This window comes from Anguilla rostrata, chromosome 10 (assembly GCF_018555375.3).
Source record: "Anguilla rostrata isolate EN2019 chromosome 10, ASM1855537v3, whole genome shotgun sequence".
NCBI lineage: Eukaryota > Metazoa > Chordata > Actinopteri > Anguilliformes > Anguillidae > Anguilla > Anguilla rostrata.
The window spans coordinates 31,572,025-31,597,983 of record NC_057942.1 but is presented as its reverse complement, the minus strand read 5'-3'; the positions used below and the strand labels follow the sequence as shown (position 1 = coordinate 31,597,983).

Genomic DNA, 25,959 nt, shown 5'->3' with positions numbered 1-25,959 from the left:
CCAGTGTCTGGACATAGTCGATGTAGTTCCCAGTTTTTTGTTAGTGACTGTGGTCAGATAGTTTGCTACAGTGTACTGTCTTAGATAACATTTCATTTTACTTTGTGATTTTATTTCATTAAGTGATAAAATTTTGCTTCAGCTGTGTTGCATTTTGTTTCTGGTCCTGAACTGGTGACATGTTAGTATGTGTAAGTGAAAGTGGAGAACTACGGCTCAGGACCACCTCTCCTCACATGCTCTCTCTCTCTCTCTCTCTCTCTCTAATTCAATTTCTCTCTCTCTCTCTCTCTCCCCTTCCCTCTCTTCTGCCCTCTCTCTCTCCTATTCCAGCTCCCTCTCTTCTGCTCCCCTCTCTCTCCCTCTGCCACTCTCTCTCTCTCCAGTCAACAGTGCTCTATTGGTGACATCTATCTAACAGTCAGAAGATCACAATCCTGTTCATTAATTTTATCTTGAACATAAACTTTTAATATGCATACGATCAGTGTACAGGACTTCCAGGGCAGCTTAAACGACTGCAACCTGTAATTACTGTTCCAGTACTTGATTATAATAATCTGATTGCAATTATTCAGCGGTTTTAAATACAAGCCCCGAGCTACATAACAATAATTCAAGTGCAGTGATTGGGAACGTGTTTCTGTTTGGCTGTAAAACGATGGGCCTAATCCGTACTGACTGAGGGATCCCGGCGAAGAAATGTTTCCGTAATTAAGCCACATTTACGCAGTCAAGTAGAATAACTTTGGCCGGGATGTGAATTTAATTAACGCGCGGACACTTTGGGAGTCATTACGGATCACGAGCCTAACCTCTTAAATGGTAAACAGACAGGAGAGTTCGGGAGAGTCCCGGTCACCGGTCAGACCGCACCCCTCTCAGTTAATGGGGTGCGAGCGTCCGGATGATCCGTCAAGCTTTAAAGGCCAAAGAATACATTGCGGCTATAATCGCGGCGGAACGGCGGAAAAACACACAAACAAACTGACCATTAATCAAGCCGCGGTCACAGGGTCTGTGTGCCTGTGCGGAACAGGCCTTATTCATCTCGTGTGAAGCACGGGGCAAGTAAATTACAAAATAATTACATAAAAAAGGTGTTTTCCATGTGAAGTATATATCACTCATAGATACTGTACAGCACAAACTTGCAAAACATTACCATTTCTACATTATACTTCATTACAATGGCGTCTACTTATCCATGTACAACGGTGAATATCTTGGGGTTTGTATGCTTGTGAGTGTGCGCATGTATGCGTATGTTTGTGGTCGAATAATGAACATGAATATACACGTAGCATCAATTTTTATTTAAGCCCCTCTATTTCTTATGCTTTTCGTGACGGTAGGTATTTTGAGTGACCAATGGATATTTCTGATCAATGTGGACAGTAGAAGATGAATACAGCCATGGTATTATTGCCGAAATCCAGTCTTCATGGTGCTGGCTCCGTCTTCCGGCTGGGGCGCCTCCCTCTTTTTTGAGGTTGGCATCAACCAGGGTCCCACTCGCCCGCCAATCAGGCCATTCATCTCATTTAATTGGTGCACAGCGACGGCACAGTTTGTGGCGCTCCCCTACGAAGGAGTTCATTACCCATCCTTTTAAATTTTTAAGCATCAACTCTGATTTATTCCACGGTTTTCCAGTGCATTAGGTGAGCGGTAACCAGCCCCCAGAGCCAAATCTGTTTTGGAACGACCAATAATGAAGCAATCTGAGGTCACGTTTCTGTGGCCGAGATGTTTTCACACAATTTATTATTTGGCAATTGCACTCAGTTTTCAACGGAGTAACGGCGAAATTGGCTTCATTTAATTAAACTTGTCTTTCCCTGATCATAACGTATGGTCCTATGTGAAGAAGGGTTGGTGTGTGAGTGCCTTAACGAGACTGGAATCAAACGTGCCGAACAGAACACGCACGCTAACACACGCTGATCTGGAACTTCAGTGCAACGTCTTCCCGACGGTCGTGCTAACCTGCTAAGTTAAAATGGCTAAACTACTCTGAAAAACCTTGTTTTCACTTTTCTCAGCAGATGAAGGAACTGTCCACTGAACTGTTCTGACGCCGGAGGGATGCACTAAAATCACACATTTTTTATGACCTAGGTCACCCGCACGGTCCTTAATATTTCAGCTGTACAAGTCACGGGATTGGCCTAGAGCATGGATACTCAAATCGGGCCATTGAGTCCAAATCCGGCCCTGGTTTTATTTTTTTCCCCAGACAATTAACTGAGCAATTAGCGCTACTGATTGGCCAGACTCTCTTCACTTCACACACAGACTCCCAGGTAAAGGGAGGGTGGAAAACCAGCAGTTCTCGGCCTTCGAGGACCGTGAGTTGCTGATCCCTGGCCTAGAGCATGGATGTTCAAATATGGCCCTTGAATCAAAAGCCGGCCCTGGTTTTCTTGTTTTCCCAGGCAATAAACTGAGCAATTAGCACCATTTATTGGTCAGTCTGTCTTTACACTTGACTCCCAGGTAAAGGGAATGGTGGAAAAGCAGCAGTTGTCGGCCCTGATGGACCGTGATTTGAGTAACAGGGCCTGGGTCTTAGGGCCGAGAGCCCTGGTTTTCCACGTCTCCTCCCCTCCACAATCCCCCCCTGAAATCACGAGGCGTCCCTGACTCAGAAGTCGGGGGTTGAACTCCCTCCCGAATTAAAAAAAAAAAAAAAAAAAGAAGAGAGAAGCAAACAAACTTCATAAGGCTTAATCACATTAGCCAAAGCACAAACCATGGGATGAATGTCCCTCCTAATCCAAAATGGATCCATTACCTGCAAGCATCAACCTAATCCCGAGAAGTAGGAGAGTACAAGAGCGAATCAAACAGGAAAGATTTGTAACTGAATTACATATCATCCCCAGGCTAATTAGCCGGGCATAATGGCGGAACACCCAGGTACTGCATTGAAGGGGCCTTATTAGCCGCCTGGTGTCATGTGACACAGGCCTTGGGCCGATCCAGACACCTGGACATTTCTATAGCCGGCTTAGGTGACACGCTGTGACCAGGGGCCGGATTACGGCCCGCTCAAAGGGACATTTGTTCCTCCGCGTATGGCGTATCGCCACGGCGACGCTCCTTCATCAGCGGGACCCATTCAGCGGCGCCGCGGAAAAAAGCTTCGGCCAATCGTCTCCTCTCCTCCATTGTCACGCATGGACATACACATGCACGCACACCCATGCGAGAGTTCTCACATGCACCATTTTACACACACGCACGCATACGCACACACACTCACACACACACACACACGCACACGCACACAGCAGATGCTGCCCCGCAGCTGATGAATTTTTTCCAGTTTTTAACCTTCACCGCACGCCAAACACAAATTTCAAAATAAGACAAAAAAACCTGAAAGCCGTCCAACTCTTTCTAGAATAAAGGGGATTTACACAGAAAATAAATAAAAAAACCACACGGCAACCAAATTTTTTGCGAGAGAGCAGAGGGATGGTGGATGGTGAAGGGGGGAGGGGGTGGTCTGGGTTGGTCAAATGGATCCAGCAGCCTGATAATCTGCTCTTTCAAGTGAACTTGTTTTTTTATTTTACCGTGGTTTGCTTTTTCTCTCTCGCCCCCCCCACCCCTGTCCCCCCGTCCCCCCGTCCCCACCCCCCTCCTTCTGAAGTTCGCTGAGCAAACTTATTTTCCCCCCACCTGCCGTAAGAAATTTATCACAATCAAAAGCCGGGATCAAAAGCAGGGAGAGGTCCTGGAGAGAGGCCAAGCTCCTCCGGACCAGCTGGGCCATGGCAACCGCTGGCAGACGGAGGCCGCTCTCCCTCTCTCTCCCTCTCTCTCCCCCTCTCCCTCTTCCTCTCTCTCTCCCCCTCTCCCTCTCTCTCTCTCCCGCTCTGTAATTCCACGCAACGTGAGGCAAAGCTCTCCTACAAACCGCAGAACAGATTAGCCGCTGAACTCTGACCGCTTCCCGGCACTCCGGGGTTTAAATTCCAGCTATCTCTCACCCCGACAACATCGTTTTAAATACCGCGCGACCCGGGCTTCCCGCAGCCGGTCCGTGACAATGGTCCCCTGCTCCCCGTCCTTAATTTTAAAAAAAGATTTCTTCATTTTTTATTTTCTTTTTTTGTAAAGGGGGAAGAAGCACACAGCCAAAACCGCTCCTTATTTATCCGGACTCTGAAAACAAGATTAGTCTTGTTTTCAAGGCAATATACGACGCGGCTCAGGCGGTATCAGATTTTTATGTCAGGTCCGTGCAATAAAAAATTGTTTATGTAACACTTTGTGTATACTAAAATTGGGCATAGAATTTCTGGCAGAAATTGAAACAGAAAAAGACCCCCCCCCCCCTTTCTTCCATTCCAAACCACCCACATTCCTGACTTGTGTTGCACTAAATTGCTGCTGAAAAGGACATTGTCATGTAACCACCGTGAAAAATGTACCACCTGGTCTTGTCTGGTCTCAGGAAGGTGGAAAGTAAAGAAAAATTGATTATCTGCATATGACACATGCACTAACGTTAGAGGATTCAAATGATATTTGGTCATATAGAACAAAACCATATAAAAAAACAATAGATAATGACAATGTTGTCAAGATAATGGCTAGCAGTGGCACCGGACTGTTTTTTTAAAATCAAATCCTGTGTTCTCTCCTGAGATCCTGGGTCCTGTTCTTAGACTCTTAGCTTAATTTACCACATAAGATCATTTGCAAACTGCATTTCATTGGAAGGATTACCAAGCTCAGCAGTGGTTTCACCATGGCGATCTTCCTTTAATCTTCATTTCATTTGAGGTGACATTGGGGTTTTTATTTAATTTTTTTTGCATGAATAACTTTTGTATTTTTTAAGATGTGATAAGGGAGAGATTTCGTGGTACAGAATGTAGGGTGGGCAACTCTCTCCCCATGTACGAATCCCCCCCCCCCCCAAGTGGCCGGACCCCAGCCATGAAACTTTCTGTACTGTGATCAAATCGCTATCAGTAACCCTCTCCGCTTTCACCCGTATGAAAAAAAATGAAAAATACATAAGGATGGCAGACTGAAAAACAAATGTAATAACAACAACTTTGGGAGCTAGGTACCACATAAATGTTATATGGATGTCCCATTGACTCGACTGAAGGTTTGTGTTTTTTGGATTTTTTTTTTTTTTTTGTGGTGATAACTGACATACGCGAGAGCATTGCACCCTCACGGCTGAACGAAATCAAAAATGCTTCCGTTGCCCGCTGTCACGCCGACTTATATCCCGGAATATCTTTCTACAAGCCGCGCGTGTTTTTCTCGTCTTCTTAAATCAAACCTCCAGACGTGAAGAGGGAACCGAGCATCCCATTCCAGAGTCCCCGCCCTGTCACGTTCAACTCCGTTTTTTTTTTTTGTACCTCGTCGAACGGGAGCGTCTTTGTCGGAAAAGTCCGCATTTGATTTCGGGAATGAGACGTACTGCGGAAACTCCGAAACGGTCGCCCGTGGTGGACTCCGCCGCCCCCCTCCACAGTAAAACGCCCCTCCTTGCGTTTCCTTCAAGAGCACGAACAGCCAGAGCAATAACTGTTTGTTTTCGCGGAAGGCGCGTGTTTTCGAGCGCCCTCCCGGTCGCGCTCGAACGAGCTCCGACGCGCAGCCGCCACGGCGGCCGGGGCATTCGGTCAGGCGCGGTCCCGCCGGGCGGCCGCGACACCCACCGCACCTTTAGCACGAATCTAACAAACCGCCTCGCCGATAGCGGTGATTAATTTAGCCGTCGGCGTCGCGGGGGCTAACCGCGCGAGCGAGAGCCCGGGGGGGGGCGGCCGGTCGTCTGAGGACAGCCGGCTCTTCACCGGACCCACCCGAACGCGGCGGCGTCACCGGGACCGAAGCCGTTAATTAGAGATTCATTAAAGAGCCGTCAGCGCGAGCGGCGCTAAGCGATGGCACGTAGCGTCTGATGCCCCGCATTGAGCTGATGTCTATCACTGACACAAAGCATTACTCGCCTTTCTTCGGCCGAGCACACAAAATGGTATCCATTTGTTCAGGGCACAGGCTAGCAGTCCCGCATTAAAGTCTCGCACGTACATTTCAGGGTGCGGCTAACGCCGGATTATGAGACGGTGACAGATTCTCTTTGTTTGGGGCGACGCTTTTATAGCTCACTTCTGCCAATAGCGACGCGAAGGTCGTACATTTGTCGTAAAGTAATGGCGCGTCTATGGCGTAATATTTCACCGTACCTGGAGCTTTGCGGAAGGTAACGGTACGGAGAGTCATTGAACATATGGATTTATGGATTCTTTAGAACCGTTGTATGGACAACAGCCGCCCGTGTGCATTTACCGAGCGCACGGCGCATATATGGTAAGCGAACGTGTTTGTGCTTTTTCAGCGAGATGAAAAAGGGAGAGAGAGGGGGAGAGAGAGAGAGAGAGAGAGAAGGGTGAAAGGAGTCAGCATCAATGGACAAAGTGCATTCCCCTTTGAATTAAACAGAGTGAGCATTAAAAAAAAAAAATGGAGCCTTGGAATCAAAGCCAGGCCCCTTCAAGGGCTCGCACTTGGCAATTGAATTGCCTGGAATAGGTTCTTATCCAAGGAGAAAGAGGGATGGAGGGAGGGAGAGAGAGAGAGAGTCCTGAGGAGCTGCAACCAGCACGGGGCGAAACTGCCCCCTTTTCTTCTGTGGGTGGAGTTTGCAGCTCCAACACTCAATTGACCTGTTTCCAAATAATCTACAGAAAAAAAAAAAAAAAAAAAAAAATGAAGCTTAACTCCTCCAACAAGAGCAGTTTTCACAGTCTAGCACACAAAGAGGGGGATCGGGTGCGGAGAAGAGAGGGCTGGCCGCTTTGTGTCGGCCCACTTAAATCTTATTTCCAATTCACTAAATGTGTTATTTGACTTGGCAAGTGAGCCGGTATGTGTAGTCCATCAGCGGGGAGTCTAATCAGGGGAATGCCAAGTTCACAGCAGAACCTCTGAGAGGTATTAGCCCCCGCCACTGACCTTAAGCAAAGTGGGTGGTTCGGTCCACAAAAAAAAAAAAAAAAACTGTGAATAGCATTAACCTCTTGCTTGAAGTTCAGGCCAATTTCAAATCGTCTTTCGTGCACAAATCCAAAGATGGAGGGGGCATTTGGGAGAAGGGGGGTGGGGGGCGGTATAAAAAAGGAGTGAGGGGAGTTTTTGAAAGAAAAAAAAAAAAGAATTGATTGAAAAGTCGTGAAAGCCACTCCTAGTGTAGCCTAGCTTGCGTAGCTGCTGCTGGTGGAGAGATTTTTGTCAGCTAAATCCCACCTGCAGGAATGGAAAATATTTCCCTGTTTGCTTTTTTTTTAAATGTTAACAAAATTGAATGTCATAAGAACAGGCCTCTAAGAGTAATCTAAAATCCAAGGGGCGCAAAAATGTCAAAGTAAAGTTATTGCACAAGTGGAAAAAATCTAATCGAATGTTTCACAGAGTGACATGCTAAAACAGCAAACCAATTATCCTGGTTATCTTAAAAAATAAATCCTCTCTACTGGACTCCAGTTGAGTAGGGTTAACCAAAAGAATAACTATGGTATTCCAAAAATGCATGATTATGAAGTAAAGTATGATTCAAATAAACGTTAAATACTTAGCAAAAATGAGAAATTAGCTAATACTGTACACAAGCACAGCGCCACATCAAAATGCAACAGGAGTAAATGGAATAGTGCATGTTCTCATAATGTCTTGAGCTTGAAAAAAATATTTCATTTCAAAGAAATGTATCTTGAAAGTGGAATGTCACTTACGTTTACTTTTACAGAACATGATAACATTCTGGGACTGTTCTTTGTGGCTGGCATGGTTGTTAAAAAAAAAAAAAAAAACTATTTTTCCACAGCGCTAAAACATTACTCTTCTTTCCCACCCTAACCTCATACCACTTGATTGCACAGAAAAAGAGCATGCTAAAGTAATCGCCATTTTCCTCCGTGTGAGAAACTTCCAGGCCCAAGAGAGCCTTCCCACAGAATGAAAAGACAGCAAAAATCCCCTTTTCTGTGAAACGGTCGGCATGACGTCACCATTTTTCAACACAGCAGTGGAAGTGGAGGAGGAGGAGGAGGAGGAGGAGGAGGATGGATAAATTAGCCTCGAGGAGACTTAAGAGGCTGATATTATTGTAAACTTTAAGGAATTCTGGGATTGACGAATCGCCCCAAGGCTGCGGTCAGAAACGGGGAGGCACCGCGGCGTGACGCAGGGGCCGAAGATTCATCGTCTCGCCCGAAAAGTAAACAAATAAACGGCGCGGCTGGCAGCATCTCCAGGGTCAGGTCTTGTAAAACTCAAAGCAGCCTCGCTGTTTTTGGCAGTCTCGCGTTCTGTGTGGCTTTTGAAGAGGGATTGTTTTAAAAGGTACCGCAGCCCACGGGGACTAGCCATTTCCTCTTTCCCACTATAACACAAATGCGACTTCTATTTAGTTTTTTTTTTTTTTAAACTGTTTATCTTTGATTGAAAATATATTACTAAGTGTGCTATGTGAACGGCCACATAATTTGCAGAAGGAATTATTACTTCCTGAAGCTACATTTACCATATTATACTCACAAAGTGATGCATAATCACAACAGATGAGTCCATAAAATTTGGATATTTTTGGAATGCAAGGGATAAACTCTGAAGACTGCCAAAATGTTTTTACCCAAGTCACACATTCAATAAACATGGGAATTCAAATAATCACCACCACCACCACCACACCCCCACACACAGGCACAACAGACACACAAAATAGGGCCGCATACATGGGAAAAAATGAGCAGCTATGGGAACAGAGCAGATAAGCTGACCAACTGAACTCGCTTCCCAAAGAAAACTTTGCTCAAAAGCTCGAGATTTCCATCTCGGGCTGAAAAACGTCTCCGACAGCTGTATCCCATCCACGTCCCGGTAATCAAGGGCTTCTTGGCACCGGCGATCACAGAAACCCAGATGATCTCCTAATGCATATATTTAAACATCATGTAAGATTCCCCCCTTCAACGAACCCTGGAACCGATATCAGCCTTCAGAAGGAAATCGCTCAAAACAAATATGTAAATCTGACGGGGGGGGGATGAAGAAAAGAAAAGGCTATACAGAGGTTTATGTGCCGTACGCTCGGCGGAAAATACGTTTTCGAAGACGGATGAGCGCATTCTGCGTTTTTCACTTTTCGGCAAATAGAGCGACGTGAAATAAAAACGATTTATCCGGTTACGGAAACGCGGCTGAAGGGGGGGGGGAAAAATCCTCAGACAAATCTGCGCTCCGAAACCCAAGGCATGCCTCGCGTCTGAAAGCAGAAGATGAGTGAATGCAAGATAAACACGGGGGATAAACATCTCAAACCTTAACAACGCACCCCAGGAGGATGATCACGACGAACCATCGCTGTAAAGTAACTCCGATGCGTTCGACGGGGGAAAAGAGTTCAAGCTGAAACATTAATAGGCCTGCGCTCGTGTCTCACTGTACGGTACGCGAGGTAATGTGTCTTTTTTAATGCCGAAATTCATCGCTCCTAGAGAGCGGGAGAGCGTCGCAACAAAGGAATGACTAACGCTCGCTGTCAGCAAGGATGTGATTTCAGTGACCTCTGACCCCCCACTTCCCCCCTTCCCCAGAGCCCTGGGAGTGTACTGTACCTGAAGCTCTGTTCCACAAACTGGGGGTTCACCGTGCTGCCCGTTGCATTCTGGGAGATCACATTAGCGCACACACTGCAAGACCAGGCCAGCTGAGGGCCAGGGAAGGCCCTGCCCCACGGCTTTTATTGTTCTGTTTGAACGAAACTTTGTTGAGAATTTGCACACGTTTGGGGGTTGGCGGTTGGACAGTGTGTTCAGCTGAAGCACTCTTTTCTACCTCCCTACAGTTCAAAATCACCCCTTGACCACGCCAGTGTTCTGTGCGTAACTGGCCAAAAGGTGGACAGTGTTACAGTCACCAGCGAACTCTTCATCACATGCTATAGCGCCCCCTCTGGTTGATCAGCTGTCAGCAGTCTGCATGCAGAATGGCCAGACAGCTGCGTAAGTACTGCAGTCCTCCGTCACCATGAGAGGGGAATTTACAAACTGATCGAGTGTTTAGCAATGCTACAAGCCTACAAATGCCGTTTAGCGTTCCAAACTGCCAGAGAAAAAAAGTGTTGTAAAAATGTTACAAATAAAGATATCATTCCAGCGCTGGAGCTGTAACAGACAAAAGGACGCTTACCGAAAATATGAATGCGTACTTGCAAGACAGCCGAGGAGTATTTCAGCTTATCACACAGTAAAAAATGTTCCTACCTGTCTGTAGATTTATCTGCGGAAGAAGTTTGATTTAAGACACCGAGCGGTGCGGCGCCATTTGAAGGAGCGGACTACATTTGAATGAGTTCCCATGACGATGGCGTGACGGGCGGGGCCCTTCTGACGGGCTGTCTGAGGACAGGAGGCGTCTCCAGAGGAATCGGGGGGGCCGTGTCAGCTTTTGTGGCCTTCCGACCGTCAAGAGTGAGGCGCTCACGAGTGTGTGTGTGTACGTATGTGGTGGTGGTGGTGGTGGTGGGTGGTGGGGGGGGGGGGGGGGGGGGGGTAGAGCGCAGAGCTAGCACATGCTAAAAGCCGGTGAGATGTGAGGCTCCAGGGACGGGGGTGTCAGAACCTGAGGGAGTCGGGGGTGGGGTGGTGGGGGTGGGGGGGTGCAGGGGTGCTGGGGGACCGGATGTCAGGGTTCCAACGGTGGCCTGGTGCGAGCAAGCCTCCCTTCGCATCCTGCGGTCGCATATTAATTAATCAACAAACAATGGATGGGGGAGGGGGAGTGGAAAGGGGGGGTGGGGAGGGGGGGGCAAAAACATGATGTACGTTGACAGCTTCTGACAGGGGCTGCAACCCGCACCCTTCAGGACTTCCCACCCGCGCGCGCGGATCAACTCTCCAGCTGCTGCCAGTCAGTGGGAAAGACCGGCTTTGCTGCTTTCCTGATGTGCGTAGACAGCCACCCCCGGAGACTGCGGGCCCACACCAGCGGCTCCGCCAAGTCCTATCCACTCTGCCGCACAGGCAATCTGTTTCCTATATTACTAGCCGGTATCACTGTACTATGCACTATAAAACAGCAATTGAGCAGGAAATTAAGTTAGGGGATCAGTATTTGGCAGGAGAGAACGGTCTGTGGTCTTCCCGCATACAAGGACCATTAAATATCGCAGAAGTTTCTTGATAAATTTCCGTCTCCCTTCCTCCGCTTCCCGTTTTTTTTCTTCTTTCGTTTTTGGCGAGGACGGGAAGCGACGCGTCCTGATGGGTATTTAAACAGCTTTGAAGCGCGTCGGCCCGGGAACCGCTCCTCCGCGACGGAGGGGCGCTGGCGCGGGGTTTTAAAAACGTTTCGGCGGCTAAACGCGGAACGCTCCCTCGCAGCGCCCCGCGCTCTCCTCCAGCGCGCTCTCCCCGCGCAAACAAACACGCGGTTTCGGAGGCCGGGCTCTTAAACTCCTCCGGATTAACAGATGTGGAATTTCCACGCTTTCTCCACGTTCTCGCGCCCTCCCTCCCTCCTTCTCTCCCTCCCTCCCTCTCTCATCTCTCATCCTCCTGCTGTCTAATGTTTTTTTTTTTGCGCCTTCTGTTTCTCCCACCTCGCTTTCGGTTCCTGCTGCCGAGATCCAGGAAGTGGGCGTCCCCGCGGCGGGGCGGGTTTTGATTGACGGCGGGTGCAGCCGGAGTCTGGATCGCCTCGCACGGTTAGCGGCGCCCGGGGCGGTTCTGGAGAAGGCGGGCGGGTTTTGGATCGAGGGGCCCGCGCGTGGCGCAGGGTGCCGTCTCTTTCGAGGTGCGGGGGAGACGTTGCGTCTCAGCTGAGCGGCAGCGCGTTCACGCCCGAATTTGGGATTTCTGAGGCCTACAGAGCGAATGCAGAGCACAATTAGAAATGGGCTGCTTTGCATAAACCATAGAATAAGAGACACATAAACCGTGAAAAAAATATATATTCCGTCTGTTTACTGTAAGGTGGCGTTATGCAAGAATAAATCCTGCAGAATAAGCGTTCTACCCAGCCACACAATGAACACACAACATTGGCTGTAACCACTGGAGCTAAGAGAAATTTACAGTAACGCGTTTTGACCAATCTAGTCTACTTCAGGAAGCAGAAAGTGCCTGAGCTATGAGCCTGCGTTTCGAAGGTCCAAGCCAGGTGACTGGCAGGCAGGTTAACCAACGGAAGGTGAGAGGGAGCAAGAGAGCAGTGGATCGACCAGAGCGCAAAAAACTAAATGAAGTGTGTAGTATGTAGAAATGCACTCCACAAACACAAAACCTGCCTCCCTCTTCCTCTCTGCATGTGTGCAAGTGGTCGACTTTCCCTATGTCGACTTTGTCGTCTTTTTCAACGTTAGCATAGCATCGATAGCCCGTTAGCACGTCCATACGCAGCGTTCCTCCGTCTCGACTGCTTTCATCCTGAGAACTGCTTAGGTTGATGAGCTAATTAATTCACTATCTCCTAGTTCCATTCGCACTGATAACTTGATATACTTAATTGGGAGGTTGAGCAGATGTACCGCGCATTGTTCGAACGGAGCTCACAATGGCTGCCTCATGTCGGACATATTGTCATTAACCTTGCCGTACCATCCGAGCTCAACCACCTCATTCAGTGTCTCAGAGGATTCTGAAAGGGAAAACATGTGCATTTCGATATTTTGTCCCACTCAAAGAAAGTTAATTTTTGTTTCTTTTATTAACTACTTAATCATAAACCTAATTATGAAACTAATAATTAACTTCTCATTCAAATTAATTCTTGCGCTATTAAAATTCTACAGACTCTAATTAGAGAGGATATGTGGTAAAATGTCCTAGATCTTAACTTATTAATGAAAATTATTCATAGAAGACATCTGGAATTCATTGATTCTTACTTTTGGAAGATGTCTCCTTGTCTGTAGAAAGTATCACATGGTCTGCAGAATCTTTTCGTGCCAGTAGAACAAGCAAACACAGGACTAAAATGTCATCTTATCAAACTGCTACTAATTCTGGTCGATACATTATTAATAATAATAATAATAATAATAATAATAACCCTATTAAAAGAGCACCTTTCATACAAAGAAATAATCAACCTTCCCAGTGTAATATAAAAAATATATATTAAGACTAGATTCCAAAAATGCTTACAAATTAATTATAATTATTCATTGGCAGTGGGTAATGATTCGAATTCCCATGAAGTACTATAGCGTCTGCCTGGAACGTATCAATTCCAATAAAATCCCTCTGAATTAAAGGTCCCGCTTCCCAATGCGAGAAATAAACATGTCTGGACGTGTGTCACCCTGTTCACACAGCTGGTGATGGCAGTCCTGTTATCGACACAATGCATCTCACTTCCATTCCGGGGAAGCGGCATTATCCGAAGATCAGATAGCGCGGCTAAATCTTCCGTCTGGTGACAACAGCCGACCGCCATTTCAACAGGTGCTGACAAACCCTGTTTGCACGCCTTTCGGGAGGGTGGGGGGGGGGGGGGGGGGGGGGGGGGACAGGGTGTTAAACACTGGCCCGGTCCGAGCAGCCTACGCCACACAGACGCTCGGGGGGTGGGGGGCGGCGGTTGGGAGGCGGAAAGATGATTGTCATTATCAAAGGTGAATCGCCTGTTGTGTTGACAGCTGAATTAGGCGTTGCAATCGGCTGCTGCTAACGCGAGCTAGGACGATGCTACACCTATTAAACAAAAAGCAGAGATGTGGAGGGGAGGGAAGCTGGGGGGAGGGGGGGTAATTTCCACTCCTCCCCTTTCCCTGCCTGAAGGTTACGGAATGACTTGGGAAGCCCAGAGATAAGGAGCCAAACAGGGATAAACCCCACCGGAAGCAGGCTTGACGGACGCGCGCGGGCCGGCGTTAGCCACGCCGCGGCGGGCCTCGGCGAGAGAGCGGAGCGATGGAAAAGATACCCCGCCATTTGCCGGGCAGAAGTGGTCCTTAAAGATTTCACACTTTCAATTTCTTTGAATTATCAGCCATCTCCGGGACGTCAGTCATCCTGACAGGGCTCAGGTTCCCCCCGGCCTCGCGGGCCGGCCGGGTTATTGACAAAGCAATCCGGGGTGATGTAGCGCGACCGGATAAAACATTAGCCAAACAGCGGCCGCCCCATTACCTGCGGCGGAGGGCGTGTCCCCTGCTCTCTCTCCCTCCGTCTCTCTCTCTCTCTCTCTCGCTCGCTCACTTCCTCGTACAAACAGCGTGGATTAATTACAGCGCCCCTCTCCCAACACGCCCACCACAGCGCCCCCTGCCCAACGCGGAAATACGCGCTATTTCCCTGCAACCGAGGTGAATATCACGAGAGGTCAAGCCAAGGCGGGCCGAGCTGCGCTTAAAGCGAGCGCTAACGATGGAACACAGCGTAACGGCATGAAACGGAAACCAGGCGGACTCTGTTTCGAAGAAATATCGCGGAATTCGCATTAAACCAGACACGAACGCGCACACACGGCGAATTATTTAAAAAAGAAAGGGAAGCCGTCGTGAGGCACGGTTATAAATGTGCCGGAGCGTCGCAGGAAATGATGCGTGAACGCAGGCCCCGTATTAGCGTGCGAAGACTGAAACACGGGATTCTTCGGGGGGGGCGGGGGGCGGGGGCAGGGGAGGGGGAGGCGTCTGGGGCCGTATCATACCAGCTCGTCTCGCGTGCGTCCTGTCAGACGGCCGCGCGGACCCCGGCTCCGCCGCGCCGGATGAGACTTAACGAAGCCCCCCCCCCCCCCCCTCCCTCCGGTGACAGGCCGCAGCATTGAGCCGGTCATTTAATTAACCGGAGCGGCCCGTCCACCTGCTGCCCTCAATATGGCGCGAGTTCCGGCGAACTGTCTTTCAAATGCCGCTTTCGAACGGGCGCAGCCAGTCCCCCCACCCCCACCCCCCCCCCCGCGCGCTCCGCGAACCGGGGCCCTAATAACCGCCTCCCGTTCCCACGGTAACTCTATTTCCATCAAGCCTGTTTGACACAATTAGACCTCCTCTTTTTTTTTTAATAAAAGACGGAATTAATTTGTGCGACTGTCCTGCTCCACTGACCCCCCGGCCCCTGCCGCCTCCGTTCCTCATCGGCTGCATCTCTGGTAATTCTGCGCTCTCACATTCATCAGCCCCCTAATGGAGCGCTGATTGGGGCTGCGCGACGCTCTCCCCCGATGAAGATTAGTGCCCAAGATAAAATTAAACCAGTTATTCTTCGCTTTGGAAAATGCACTCGCACCGCGCACGCGTACACACACATTCACACGCACACACACTCACCTACACACACGCACGCACACGCACGCGCAATCTCACCTACTGGTGCACATACACGCACACGCACACACAAGCACAAGCACACTCACCTACTCATACACACACACACACATGCAATCTCACCTACTGGTGCACATACACGCACACACACACAAAGCACAAGCACACTCACCTACTCATACACACACACATACACACACATATGCACAGATCCACACTGCATTCCTACGCACACACGCACAACGCACAACACACACACACATCACCTTCACCACTCATTTGCACATGCACCACACACATCACATTCCATCACCACATTCACACACACAAGCACACTCACCAACTCGTAAACACACACATGCACACACACATGTACACACATACACATATGCACTCCCAAGTGAGCACACAGGTATTTAAATGTACACAAACAAGTTTAAGCACACACGCATGACCACACACACAGTTACCACGAACCAAACTGAAAGACCATCGCAGCACAAGCGAATACAGTCACGCTTCGTTTATGCTGAGCCTTAAAACCACAAAAACATTCATCAGACTGAGCAAGCATTTCTTTTCCACATTACGAATCCACGCCAGGCACCAATTATACTTTCGCCGCAAAACAGGCAAACAGAAGCTAGGCCTATTATAGATCCGTCATACGCGTCATCGTCTCAAAATATCGATACACAACAGCCTTCAATAGTTTGCTCCACGTCTAAAAATATTACGGTGCGTGTAAGCTCACCACTCTCTAATCACATAAATGGGACACATTCATTAGCCTTTCTGATCAAAGCCCATGGCTCTCCTCTCAGGATCAAGGCAATCAGTACAGCTGATCTTTGGCTCCTCTTATCGCATCACAGATTTGGACATTAATAAAACATGAGCCTGTGTTGACTTCTTATCAGCCGTATCTCATATATAACTGCCTGAATAACCTCTGTATAAAGTTTAGCTTTGAGAAAGATACTTCCAGCGATTTAGTGCAAATTATCATAGGAAAAGTTAAAATAAAGTGCCCATGGTTACAAGGGTGAAAGTGCATAAATGAAGTAGCATTAGCTTAGCCATCTGGTATTTTGATCAGTCAAACAGAGAACATTGAGGTGAGTCATCGCGATGTTCAATAGCTGACTTTGTGATGCCCTCTGTGCATGTATAAATGAGCACTGTATATGTGTTTGTTTGTCTATCCATGTGTGTGTAGTGCTCTGATTCTGTGTTCTGAAGTCTTTTGTGTGTCTATGACAGTTGAAGCAGTGGCATCAAAAGGGATGGTGATACAAATGGTCCACTTTCGGTCCTCTGCTTAAATACCATTACACTTTTACCAGGGCTAATAGCGGGAAGCGGCGCTAACGTGCTAGAAGGGCACCGTAAAATGCGCCGCGGCTGGAAGGATCGATGGCGGGAGCGCGGGATTGAAGCCGCGCCCGCCTGACGACCTCCAGCGTCCCAGGTTCACCGGGGGGGGTGAAGGGAAAGCATTGGTGTACGCAGCGGGGAGTGGGGTGGGGGGTGGGGGTGGGGCGAAGACCCGGGACATTTATCAGCCGAGACGACGCGAGCGTTTGTCAGCATCGCGAGGAGAGTGACTTTGAAATCCTCTGCAGTAAGGTGAAAAGGCTGTCAAGGCCCATTTTCTCTCTCTCTCTCTTTCTCTCTCACTCCCTCTCTCTCTCTCTGTCTCTCTCTCTCTCTGTTTATTATGTCACAGCACTGGAGTTCTGAGCCCTTAATGATAGATGGTGATTGATTGAGAGCCCCCTGCTAAAAACACTTTGTCTGGATTTTATGCATTTCTTTATACACCATATAATGAATCCTGTTACACAGGGCTTATGAATCAGTTCAGAAAAGCACAGCGACAGTCCTTAAGGGTGAAGAAAATCCTGAAAATTACACAAAAACGCCTGATTGCCAGCGCTCTATGATTCTGAAAAGTATACAGAGTAGTAGTAAATGTACCATGTATGTGGAATCATATGCTCTGACAAAGGCCATACTCATGGATGGCATTCATTGTACCTGAGCCACAGTTAGCCCAAAGCAGTCTCCTGTATATGTGGCTAAATACACAAGACTGCAGACCAGATGTGGATCAGAATCAACTGGATCAGTCAACCAGGAGGGACCAAAAACACTGTAGCTCAACCCCAAATGCAGTGACCCTGTACACTGCAGCTGAACCCAAACACGGCGACCCTGTGCATTGCTGCAGAACCCAAATGCAGTGACGCTGTACACTGCTGCAGAACCCAAACGCAATGACCCTGTACACTGCAGTAGAACCCAAATTCAGTCACCCTGCACACTGCAATAGAACCTAAACACAGTGATCCATCCTGTACACTACAGTAGAACCCAAATGCAGTGACCCAGTACACTGCAGTAGAACCCAAACACAATGACCCTGTACCCTACAATAGAACCCAAATGCAGTGACCCTGTACGCTGCAGTGGAACCCAAACACAATGACCCTGTACCCTGCAGTAGAACCCAAATGCACTGATCCTGTACATTGCAGTAGAACCCAAACGCAGTGACCCTGTACATTGCAGTAGAACCCAAGCGCGCTGATTCTGTACATTGCAGTAGAACCCAAATGCAGTGACCCTTTACACTGCAGTGGAACCCAAACTCACTGATCCTGTACACTGCAGTAGAACCCAAACGCAGTGACCCTGTACAATGCAGCAGAAAGGAACCCCAGTGGCCTACCCGTGAGCAGCAGGCTGTGCCAGCAGCCCCCTCGCACCGCATTCACCGAGACGGGGGGTAAGGGCACTTCCTCCGGAACGGGCAGGTTCCTCCTGAGATTCCCGCAGGCCCGTCCGCACCCCCACTGGAACACCTTCCCATTGCCTGCAGGGAATGCCAGCGCAGTCAGTCAATGAACTCCGCAATCAATCAAACAGCCAATCATCCAATCAATCAATCATTACATTTCTCACAATGGCAAAGGGGCTGCAATCACTTGGATGACTGAGCATACATTTGCATGTGTGTCTGTGTGCATGTGACACACACACACACACGCATAGAAACACACGCGCACACACACACACACACACACACAAAGCTCAGTGTGGTGTATTTTCATGTGCACCACACATATCTTAGCAATATGTAAAAAAAAAACATTTTATTCATATATTTATATATTGATATTACACTTTGATCCGTGACAGCAATCACTCGCTGTTATTTCCAGTAGTGGCGCAATCAAAATGAGGGCAGTGAAGTGTGTTGAACAAGTATTTCCTTAGGAATGATTATCTAAATCAAACTTATCCTGCAGGCCAGGAGCTACCCTGGTCCTACGAGCACAGAGGCCACTGCCAGACCAGCCATTACCTCTCTAAGGACATCCCATCTTCTGCTCCTCCTCCACGCACTCACTTGTATGCGTTTCTACTGAAATCCACTGCGGGGCAGGCCCTGACAACTGGGACAGGGTTCTCTTTTAACCCTTTGAAGAATTGGCTTTTTGGAACGTTTTTTTTTTTTTTTTTAAAGAAAAATTCTGAGTGTTCTAGAATTCCATTGCTTTTGATTTCCAGTAGTGATTGTGACATCAGCATTAGAATGTTCAGTGAGGAACATTCTAATCACATATTTGTGATGTCACACCTTTAAAGGGCTCTACGGATGACCTCATCACCCTTTCCTGCACTTACTCTGGCCTGCCCCAGTTTAACGAGGCCCAGAGGCGGCCCCACCTAACACCCCCCTCACCCCCACCCGATGGGCCGCTTGAACACGGCCCCCCCCGCCCCACCCTCGCACCGCGGCGAGGGTGTTGTCCTTGTTGTGGCGCCGCCCGCGAGATAAATTATGAATGCAAGCGTGAAAGCGGTAAAATTTGTTGTATCTTCTATTATCTCCATGTTAAAGGCCACAAAAGCTCTCCGGTGAAGTCGGCCATTAAGAAATGACAGGTATTGCTATCAGCCTTCTTTATAGCCTATTACCTGCAATGACAGCAGCTGCTGCAGAGCCACAGTGGAGCCTATCACATTATTTGCAGCTAAAGTCAGCTACTGTGTCATTTCGCCTCATTTTCTTGACAGTGCTATCATAAATCCGTTCAGCTGCGGGGGGAAGTGTCGACCGCCTCGATTATCTTCATAGCCCGAATGGATCCAGAAATGTATGTAACAGGCAGTGACTGTTACGGATCAGGCGGAGGGGCCATTCTCTCTCTCTCTCTCTCTCTCTCTCTCTCTCTCTCTCTCTCCCTCTCTCCCTCTCTTTCTCTGCTGTCAGGTCTGCCAGGCAGCCCCAATGGCGAGAGGTTTTTTTTTTTTTCTCCCTCTCTCTACCGTTCGTTTGTAATTGAGGAAAAACAGCTGAACTTTCAGGCACTGGAGCTGTTCATAAATGCCCTGGCTTTCTCCTTCGCCCAGCGCGGCGCGGGCTCCGGAGTGGAGTGTGATAGCCACTCTGCTAATCTGGGGTCCTGAGGGGTCACAAAGGGGTCAAGGAGGATGAGCTTGGATGGGCCCATATGCTATAGCGTATATGTGTATACATATATACACGCAACACATACGCGCATGCAACGTACACATACACATGCTGTACAGCATGTACGCCTGTTATAAATAATGTAATAAATAGTACATAATTTGTAATAATTTAAAATAAATGCATGTATTACTCCATGTATTTATTTTTTTATTTTTTTGTGATAATGCAATAAATTTAAATTCAGCACTTCTAAGTGAGGCTAGCAAGCAACTATATTTAAACACAGGTAATTTCCGGTGAAGAGGGATAGGAGATCCGATTGGTTACTTTAGACCGCATTACCTGAGAGGGCCAGATTGTGATTGGCCCCACAGGCGATGCTGGTGATGTTCTCAAGGTCCTCGACGAATCGCGGAACGGCAGCGTCTTCACAGGAACGTGAGCCGATCTGGCCGTAGTCATTCGCCCTGGGAAAAGCGAAATGCAGGGGTAAAAACACACAGTACGCTAGCCGAATTTAATTTACAAAACGGCACACTCGTTGGTTTAGATGTGCATCCCGCAGTTAGAGATGAGAGGGAGGGAGGAAAAGAGGGAGTGAGAGGGTAGGAGGGAGGGAGAGAGAGAGAGAGAGAGAGAGACTGATTTTTTATATAAAGTGCATCTCTACTTGAATCACTCCAAGCTGGAATATTGTAATTGAACTCAAGTGCTTTTTAGGGTCCTAGACCACACATTGAAAGTAAATGTTGTTATATTTTTAAAGCACGTTACTGAGAGAAGTGTGATTGCCAGAGATCATAGCTCTGTATGACACAACAACAAAATGATGTGAATAGACAGAGGAAAATGTTATGATCTGGTTGAAACATTGAAATGGCCACATTCATTTATATAACTATATTGCATAGAAAACACAATTACTAAAAGTCATTGCATTGGCATTATATTACATCATATTATTATATAAATTAAGTGTTAAAAATTTAAATAATCAAATGTGACTAGGACATTTCATAACAACCATATCTATATGGAGTATCTGTGATGCACAGACTACATGCTTCGGCACAGGACAGTTTCTCCATTATAAACCACAATAGGCCATTCTAGATAAAGAAGACCATTTATGATGTAACCTTCACATTGTGGATTCGAGCAACTGCATTATAAAGAGAGTATGTTATATAAAAAACTTTGTACATGAGCACCAAACAAATACATACAATTACACACACGCACACACACATACATAATACATAAATCATAACAGTTCCCAACACTGACATTGAAAAAAAACGTCAAGGCTTTTATTCTTTTATATCTTTTAAAATATATAATTCTTTTATATTTAATATGGTTGCAAAATGGCTTCGTTCATTTTTTTTTATCCACAGCACCACGGGGAAAACTATTTTCAGCCTGAAACAAACTGAAAGGCTAATTAGAATGAAGGTTAAAAAGTGCTCGGGAGTACGGTGGGCAATTTGCATCTGTCACCTTTGTTGCATCTGTTCCAAGTCCCATTCAACTTTTTGTTCACTTTTTTTTCCTTTTTTTTTTTCTCTTTTTTTGTGGGGCGCGTTGGGCCGCGGCTATTTAAGCTCACCTCCTACCTACAGGACTCTTTGTTCCGGGGCTTCTTTTAGGCGGTAATGAGCCGTCCCGACAAAAACCGGGAGAAATTAATGAATCATTACGAGTCCGGGCCTCGAAACGTTCCAAATCCTTCCCCCCACCCTCCACCCCCCCCCCCCCCCCCCCCCCTTCGCCCCCGATCCTCGCAGCTCTCTCCGGGTCCGGCAGAAAGGCCTTAACACCTCCCTATCAATTAGAGACAATTACCGCTTCGCAGCTCGCATACTAAAGCAAAAAAAAAAAAGCAAAAAAAGGGGCCTCCCCAGCTGAAGGGTGTGCGGGAGAGTGCGGCAGATTTGAATGGGGTGTAGTGGGGGGTGGGGGGGGGGGGGGTGCTCCTTTTCAAATGCGCCTCCCTCCTTTACCGCCAGGATAAGCCTCAAAAAACGTAGAGCCCCACTGAATGAACTGACCTGGAGACGACGACGACGACAAAAAACTTTTCTCTATGGTTTTTTTTTTTTTTCCTTATTCCTTTTCTTAAAGATTGTTTTCCGAATTGTCGAAACGAAATTATATCATGGCGGCCGTTCTGATGAAAACCCGACGACACGTGAACTCGGGTGGTCCGGAGCTGGACAGGCCCCAGCGAACATAACTTCAGCAAAAGACTGAAAACTCACAAATAAACACACTCCATAACACATACCATTTATTTTCAGCCATGCAGGCCAGTGGTGCAGTTTACACATGAATGCTATGTAACTGACCCAAGGTAAAAGGCAGCAGTTTAGCAGAATGACCTACTTCTTCACAATTAAGTAAAATAATGTAATTTAGAATTTAGATTAGATTCCTTTACCCAGAAATAATTTATTTTGCTCCGCAGAAATGTGACACACACACACAGATGGACACGCACACACGCGCGCACACACACACACTGTGCATGTACAGTATGTGTGTGCCAGTAAAGACATCTCCAGAAGTTGAATTGTTATGCAAGCAGTGGGAAGATTTGCATTCCTTAATAGCCACGTCCTAACAACACTTAAGTGAAGGCAGTAAAAATAATCAATGCAATAAAAAAGATTACAGAGTATAAAATCCGTGAAATCTTTAATTAAGCTTCAAATTTGTGTAATGCGCTCTTCCAGGTCCCTAGTTATTAGTTAGTACACCGGCACCAGATAAACAATCACATATCAAACACCGCAAGAAAATCCACACTAATAACCTCTTTCTTGTTTAATTTTCCAACATTTAATACACATAAGCTTTTTAACAGCCTTTTTCTCTATTTTACATTTTCATTTAGAGAGAAATATTATAATTATCCTTTCATAGTCATCACATTTCTACTCCTCCTCCACACCTGGAGGAGAAAGAGAAATGCCTGTAAGCGAAAGCGGGGGTGGGTGGGTGCGGGTGGGGGGGGGGGGTTGGGGGGGATCACATGGTTTGTGAAGGTTTAAAATGGCAAATCCAGGGATACTGTAATATCCCCCCCTTAGAGATCAATTCCATGTCAGAAATCCAGCCCAGAGAAATGACATTCCTTGGGATTTCCTACAGGAACACCCGGCTTTGTGATATGCTGAGATTCTCCTGAATAAACAAGCTTCATTCCAAGTCTGTGTAAAGCTTGGCGGAAACTGGCTTCACTTCCTCATGAATATACAATAAGACGGAATCTCTGTTCTCATCACTACTGATTGATTCTACCACTAGGATTCTGATGATTCTGCCATTATTACAATTATATAATTTAGCAAAATGGTGGTCCTTCAATGTTGACATTGCTATAGTCGCTAAAGAAAACTACTAACTTCACACTCATCGTTGTAAGCAGGGAAATTGACAAAGCAGCATTACCATGGAAGGGAGCACTAAACAGCTTAGTTCATTATTCAGATTTGTGAGCGCTTTGCGAGAGGGTGATCATTTGCCTTGTGCTTTCTTCTTAATCATTCTTGATTTTTTCGCCTCAGTCATGCGGGTGTGGTCAAGCGCGACCGTGTTTTCGGTGCCATTCAAACGGCGGACACCGAAAAGACGAGATGACACTCTGACGCGACATCACTTTCAATCATTACAATGCCGCTGGCCACACATGGGAAAAAAAAAAAAGCGAAAGCGAGACTCTCAGCCAGCTGTGTGACAACTTATTAGCTTTCGAAATGCACAATAAATTCTTCCACATACTCTGTTTCTCATACAGCCTTGCTGGTCTAATTACTACATTGACTCAGATTAAGCGCCTCTGTGATGTTCTGCCAACTTCAATATACCAGTCTGTTAAAGTTTATTAAATAAAACAACCAAGGATCTTTTTTCTTCTCTTTTTTTTTTCTTCCCAGGGTAATGTGCGGTTTCCATTTATTGAATCCCAGCATGCACCAGCGGCCCCAGCCTATAAAGTCCAAGCAAAGTGGCACGCATCACGCTCTGGCTCCCTCTCAACACCACGCTGCTTTGTTTACAAGGCATCCGGTGTCACATTTTCTACCTGCTTTGCGGATGACGGCCCGTACCACCTGGTGGGCTCTGAGCAGACAGGTTCTCGGGAACTCTCGGGAGGGGGGTGGGGATGGGGGGTGGGGGGTGGAATCAGACGTTCCATCACTCAGACCCCCCAGGTGTCTGCCCCGGTTGGCCAATTTCAGGTCACGACCAGCGTGGAAATAGCAGTACAGAAATGTCCGTTGTTTCTCATAGCCTGCTGCAGCTGACTTTGCTGCAGAGGGCAATGCTATGTTATGTCATAACTGCAAGCAGGGAAAAGACAATGTGCTGGAATAGGGATGTATTCTCTGGTGGATTTGTGGGTTATACTTCCAGAAGGACACAAGAGGCCCTCCATTTGCAAAGTGGTGTTTATAAAACGGATAGTTCCAATCCTGCATGCTGATTGGTCAATACAGCATTTTAGCTGTGCTAAAATACACAATATAAGTAACAGCTTACAGCTTACTTACTGTGTATAATATCACTGCACACCTTTTACAAGAGGTTGGATCATTGACATCAGCTAACGTCATTACCCGACAACTTTTAACATTAGATAAGCAACATTTGAGAAAGCCCTCGATAAATAATGGTGCATCAACCCAGGACAATAATATGGACAGTTTTTACTTGTATTGAACACTGGTGTCTTTTTATTCACTGTAATGATGTCACCTCCATTTTATGAAAGCAATAAAGCAATAAGGCTCTGCTGCGCATTGTGCAAATCAGCAGGCTTTAGCTGTAACTATATTCACAATATAGCATGGCCTCTCGTGCCGTATTGCTAAATTGGTAAACACTTGAGACTGCGTTTTTAAAGTCTGATATTAATTGTTTAAAAATCAACACAAAGGTAAACTTGTTTTGTATGTTTTCATTCGAACCTTCACGGGAACTGTAAACGCCGATGGTAATATCATGTTGTTAATTCTCGCACGGAGGCCGCGATCACAGAACAAAAACATAATTCTTGATAATTAAGATCCCGCCTCATTAAGGTTGTTTTGACACTTAAACATGCAAGCATGCAGACGTTACAGCTTATTTCAGCAATAATGAGGCATACAAGTTTGGTTACACAGTCTACTTTTCAGAATGGAAACTGGGCATTTAAAAACGATTTCATAGTTCATTTCCAAGACAACCCACATAGCGAAACAAAGGGGGAGATTCACAGCACTGTACAGCTGTACTGTGTTTGTGTGCCTGTGTGAAGGGGGGGGAGGGGTGTGGGCAGCTGTCATTTTTTTTCCCCACTGCGTTTTCATCTGTGTTTAAAATCAATAGTTACACCAAGCAACATTCTCAGTAAAACTGTGCATCCTCGAAACCTTTCAACTCTAACAGCGCACAGCTTAAGTCGCTAGCAATCGTATGAATGTGACCACTCTAAAGACCAATTGAATTCATTGCAGGCATCAAGTTCCCCAAAAGTCAAATGCCTCAATAAAGCAAAATTTTTTTTTTTATTTTGTATTTTTTTAGTTTTCTGTTTTTTGTTCTTGTTTTGTTATTTGTTTGCATGTGTCAGGTCTTCTGGCTTCATTTCAAGCTTTGCAATATCTAAGCGCCTGTTAAAAAAAAAAAAAAAGCTGGATGGTGAGGAGGTTTTTTGTTAGTCAGAGGATGGTGACTCAATGTTGGGGGGGGTGGGGGTTGGGTTGGGGTGGGGGGGCGGTGTCTGGATAAGAAGCAGACTCTCGGTGGAACGCAGCCCAGAACCGCCAACCCTCCTGATCCACGAGCCACCAAACTCCCACACGGAGCTCCAAGGCTAACCGGCAGTGTTCCAACGCTGGGGAGGAAAGGGGGGTGGGAAGGGGGGGGTAATACGGTCATCAGCCAAAAGACGACCTGCATGGTCACCTTCCACCAGTAAAATTCCAGGCATGCAAACCCAACACACGTCCACACAAAGGCCAAACAGTGGCATGCCAAAAAAAAAAAGTTAATTCTAATTTTTCTTTCATTGTCTGTTCAGTTACCCCACGGCACCCCACATGGGCAGGCATTTTACAGTCTCTGTGTGTTAAACAGGGCCTCTTTTAAACATCGCAAACAAGCT

General features: G+C 47.0%; 1 protein-coding gene across 2 annotated transcripts in view; it reads right to left on the bottom strand.

The window, feature by feature from the left end:
* LOC135233206 (probable E3 ubiquitin-protein ligase HERC4) overlaps positions 1–25,959 on the bottom strand; it is a 367,748-nt gene that overhangs the window by 196,492 nt on the left and 145,297 nt on the right. For both annotated transcript variants that reach the window (XM_064296521.1, XM_064296519.1), the window contains exons 6-7: positions 20,148–20,272; positions 18,054–18,197 (exon numbers count right to left, since the gene is read on the bottom strand). In XM_064296521.1, the coding sequence (XP_064152591.1) occupies positions 18,054–18,197; positions 20,148–20,272 (269 nt within the window). The remainder of the gene's footprint in view (positions 1–18,053; positions 18,198–20,147; positions 20,273–25,959) is intronic.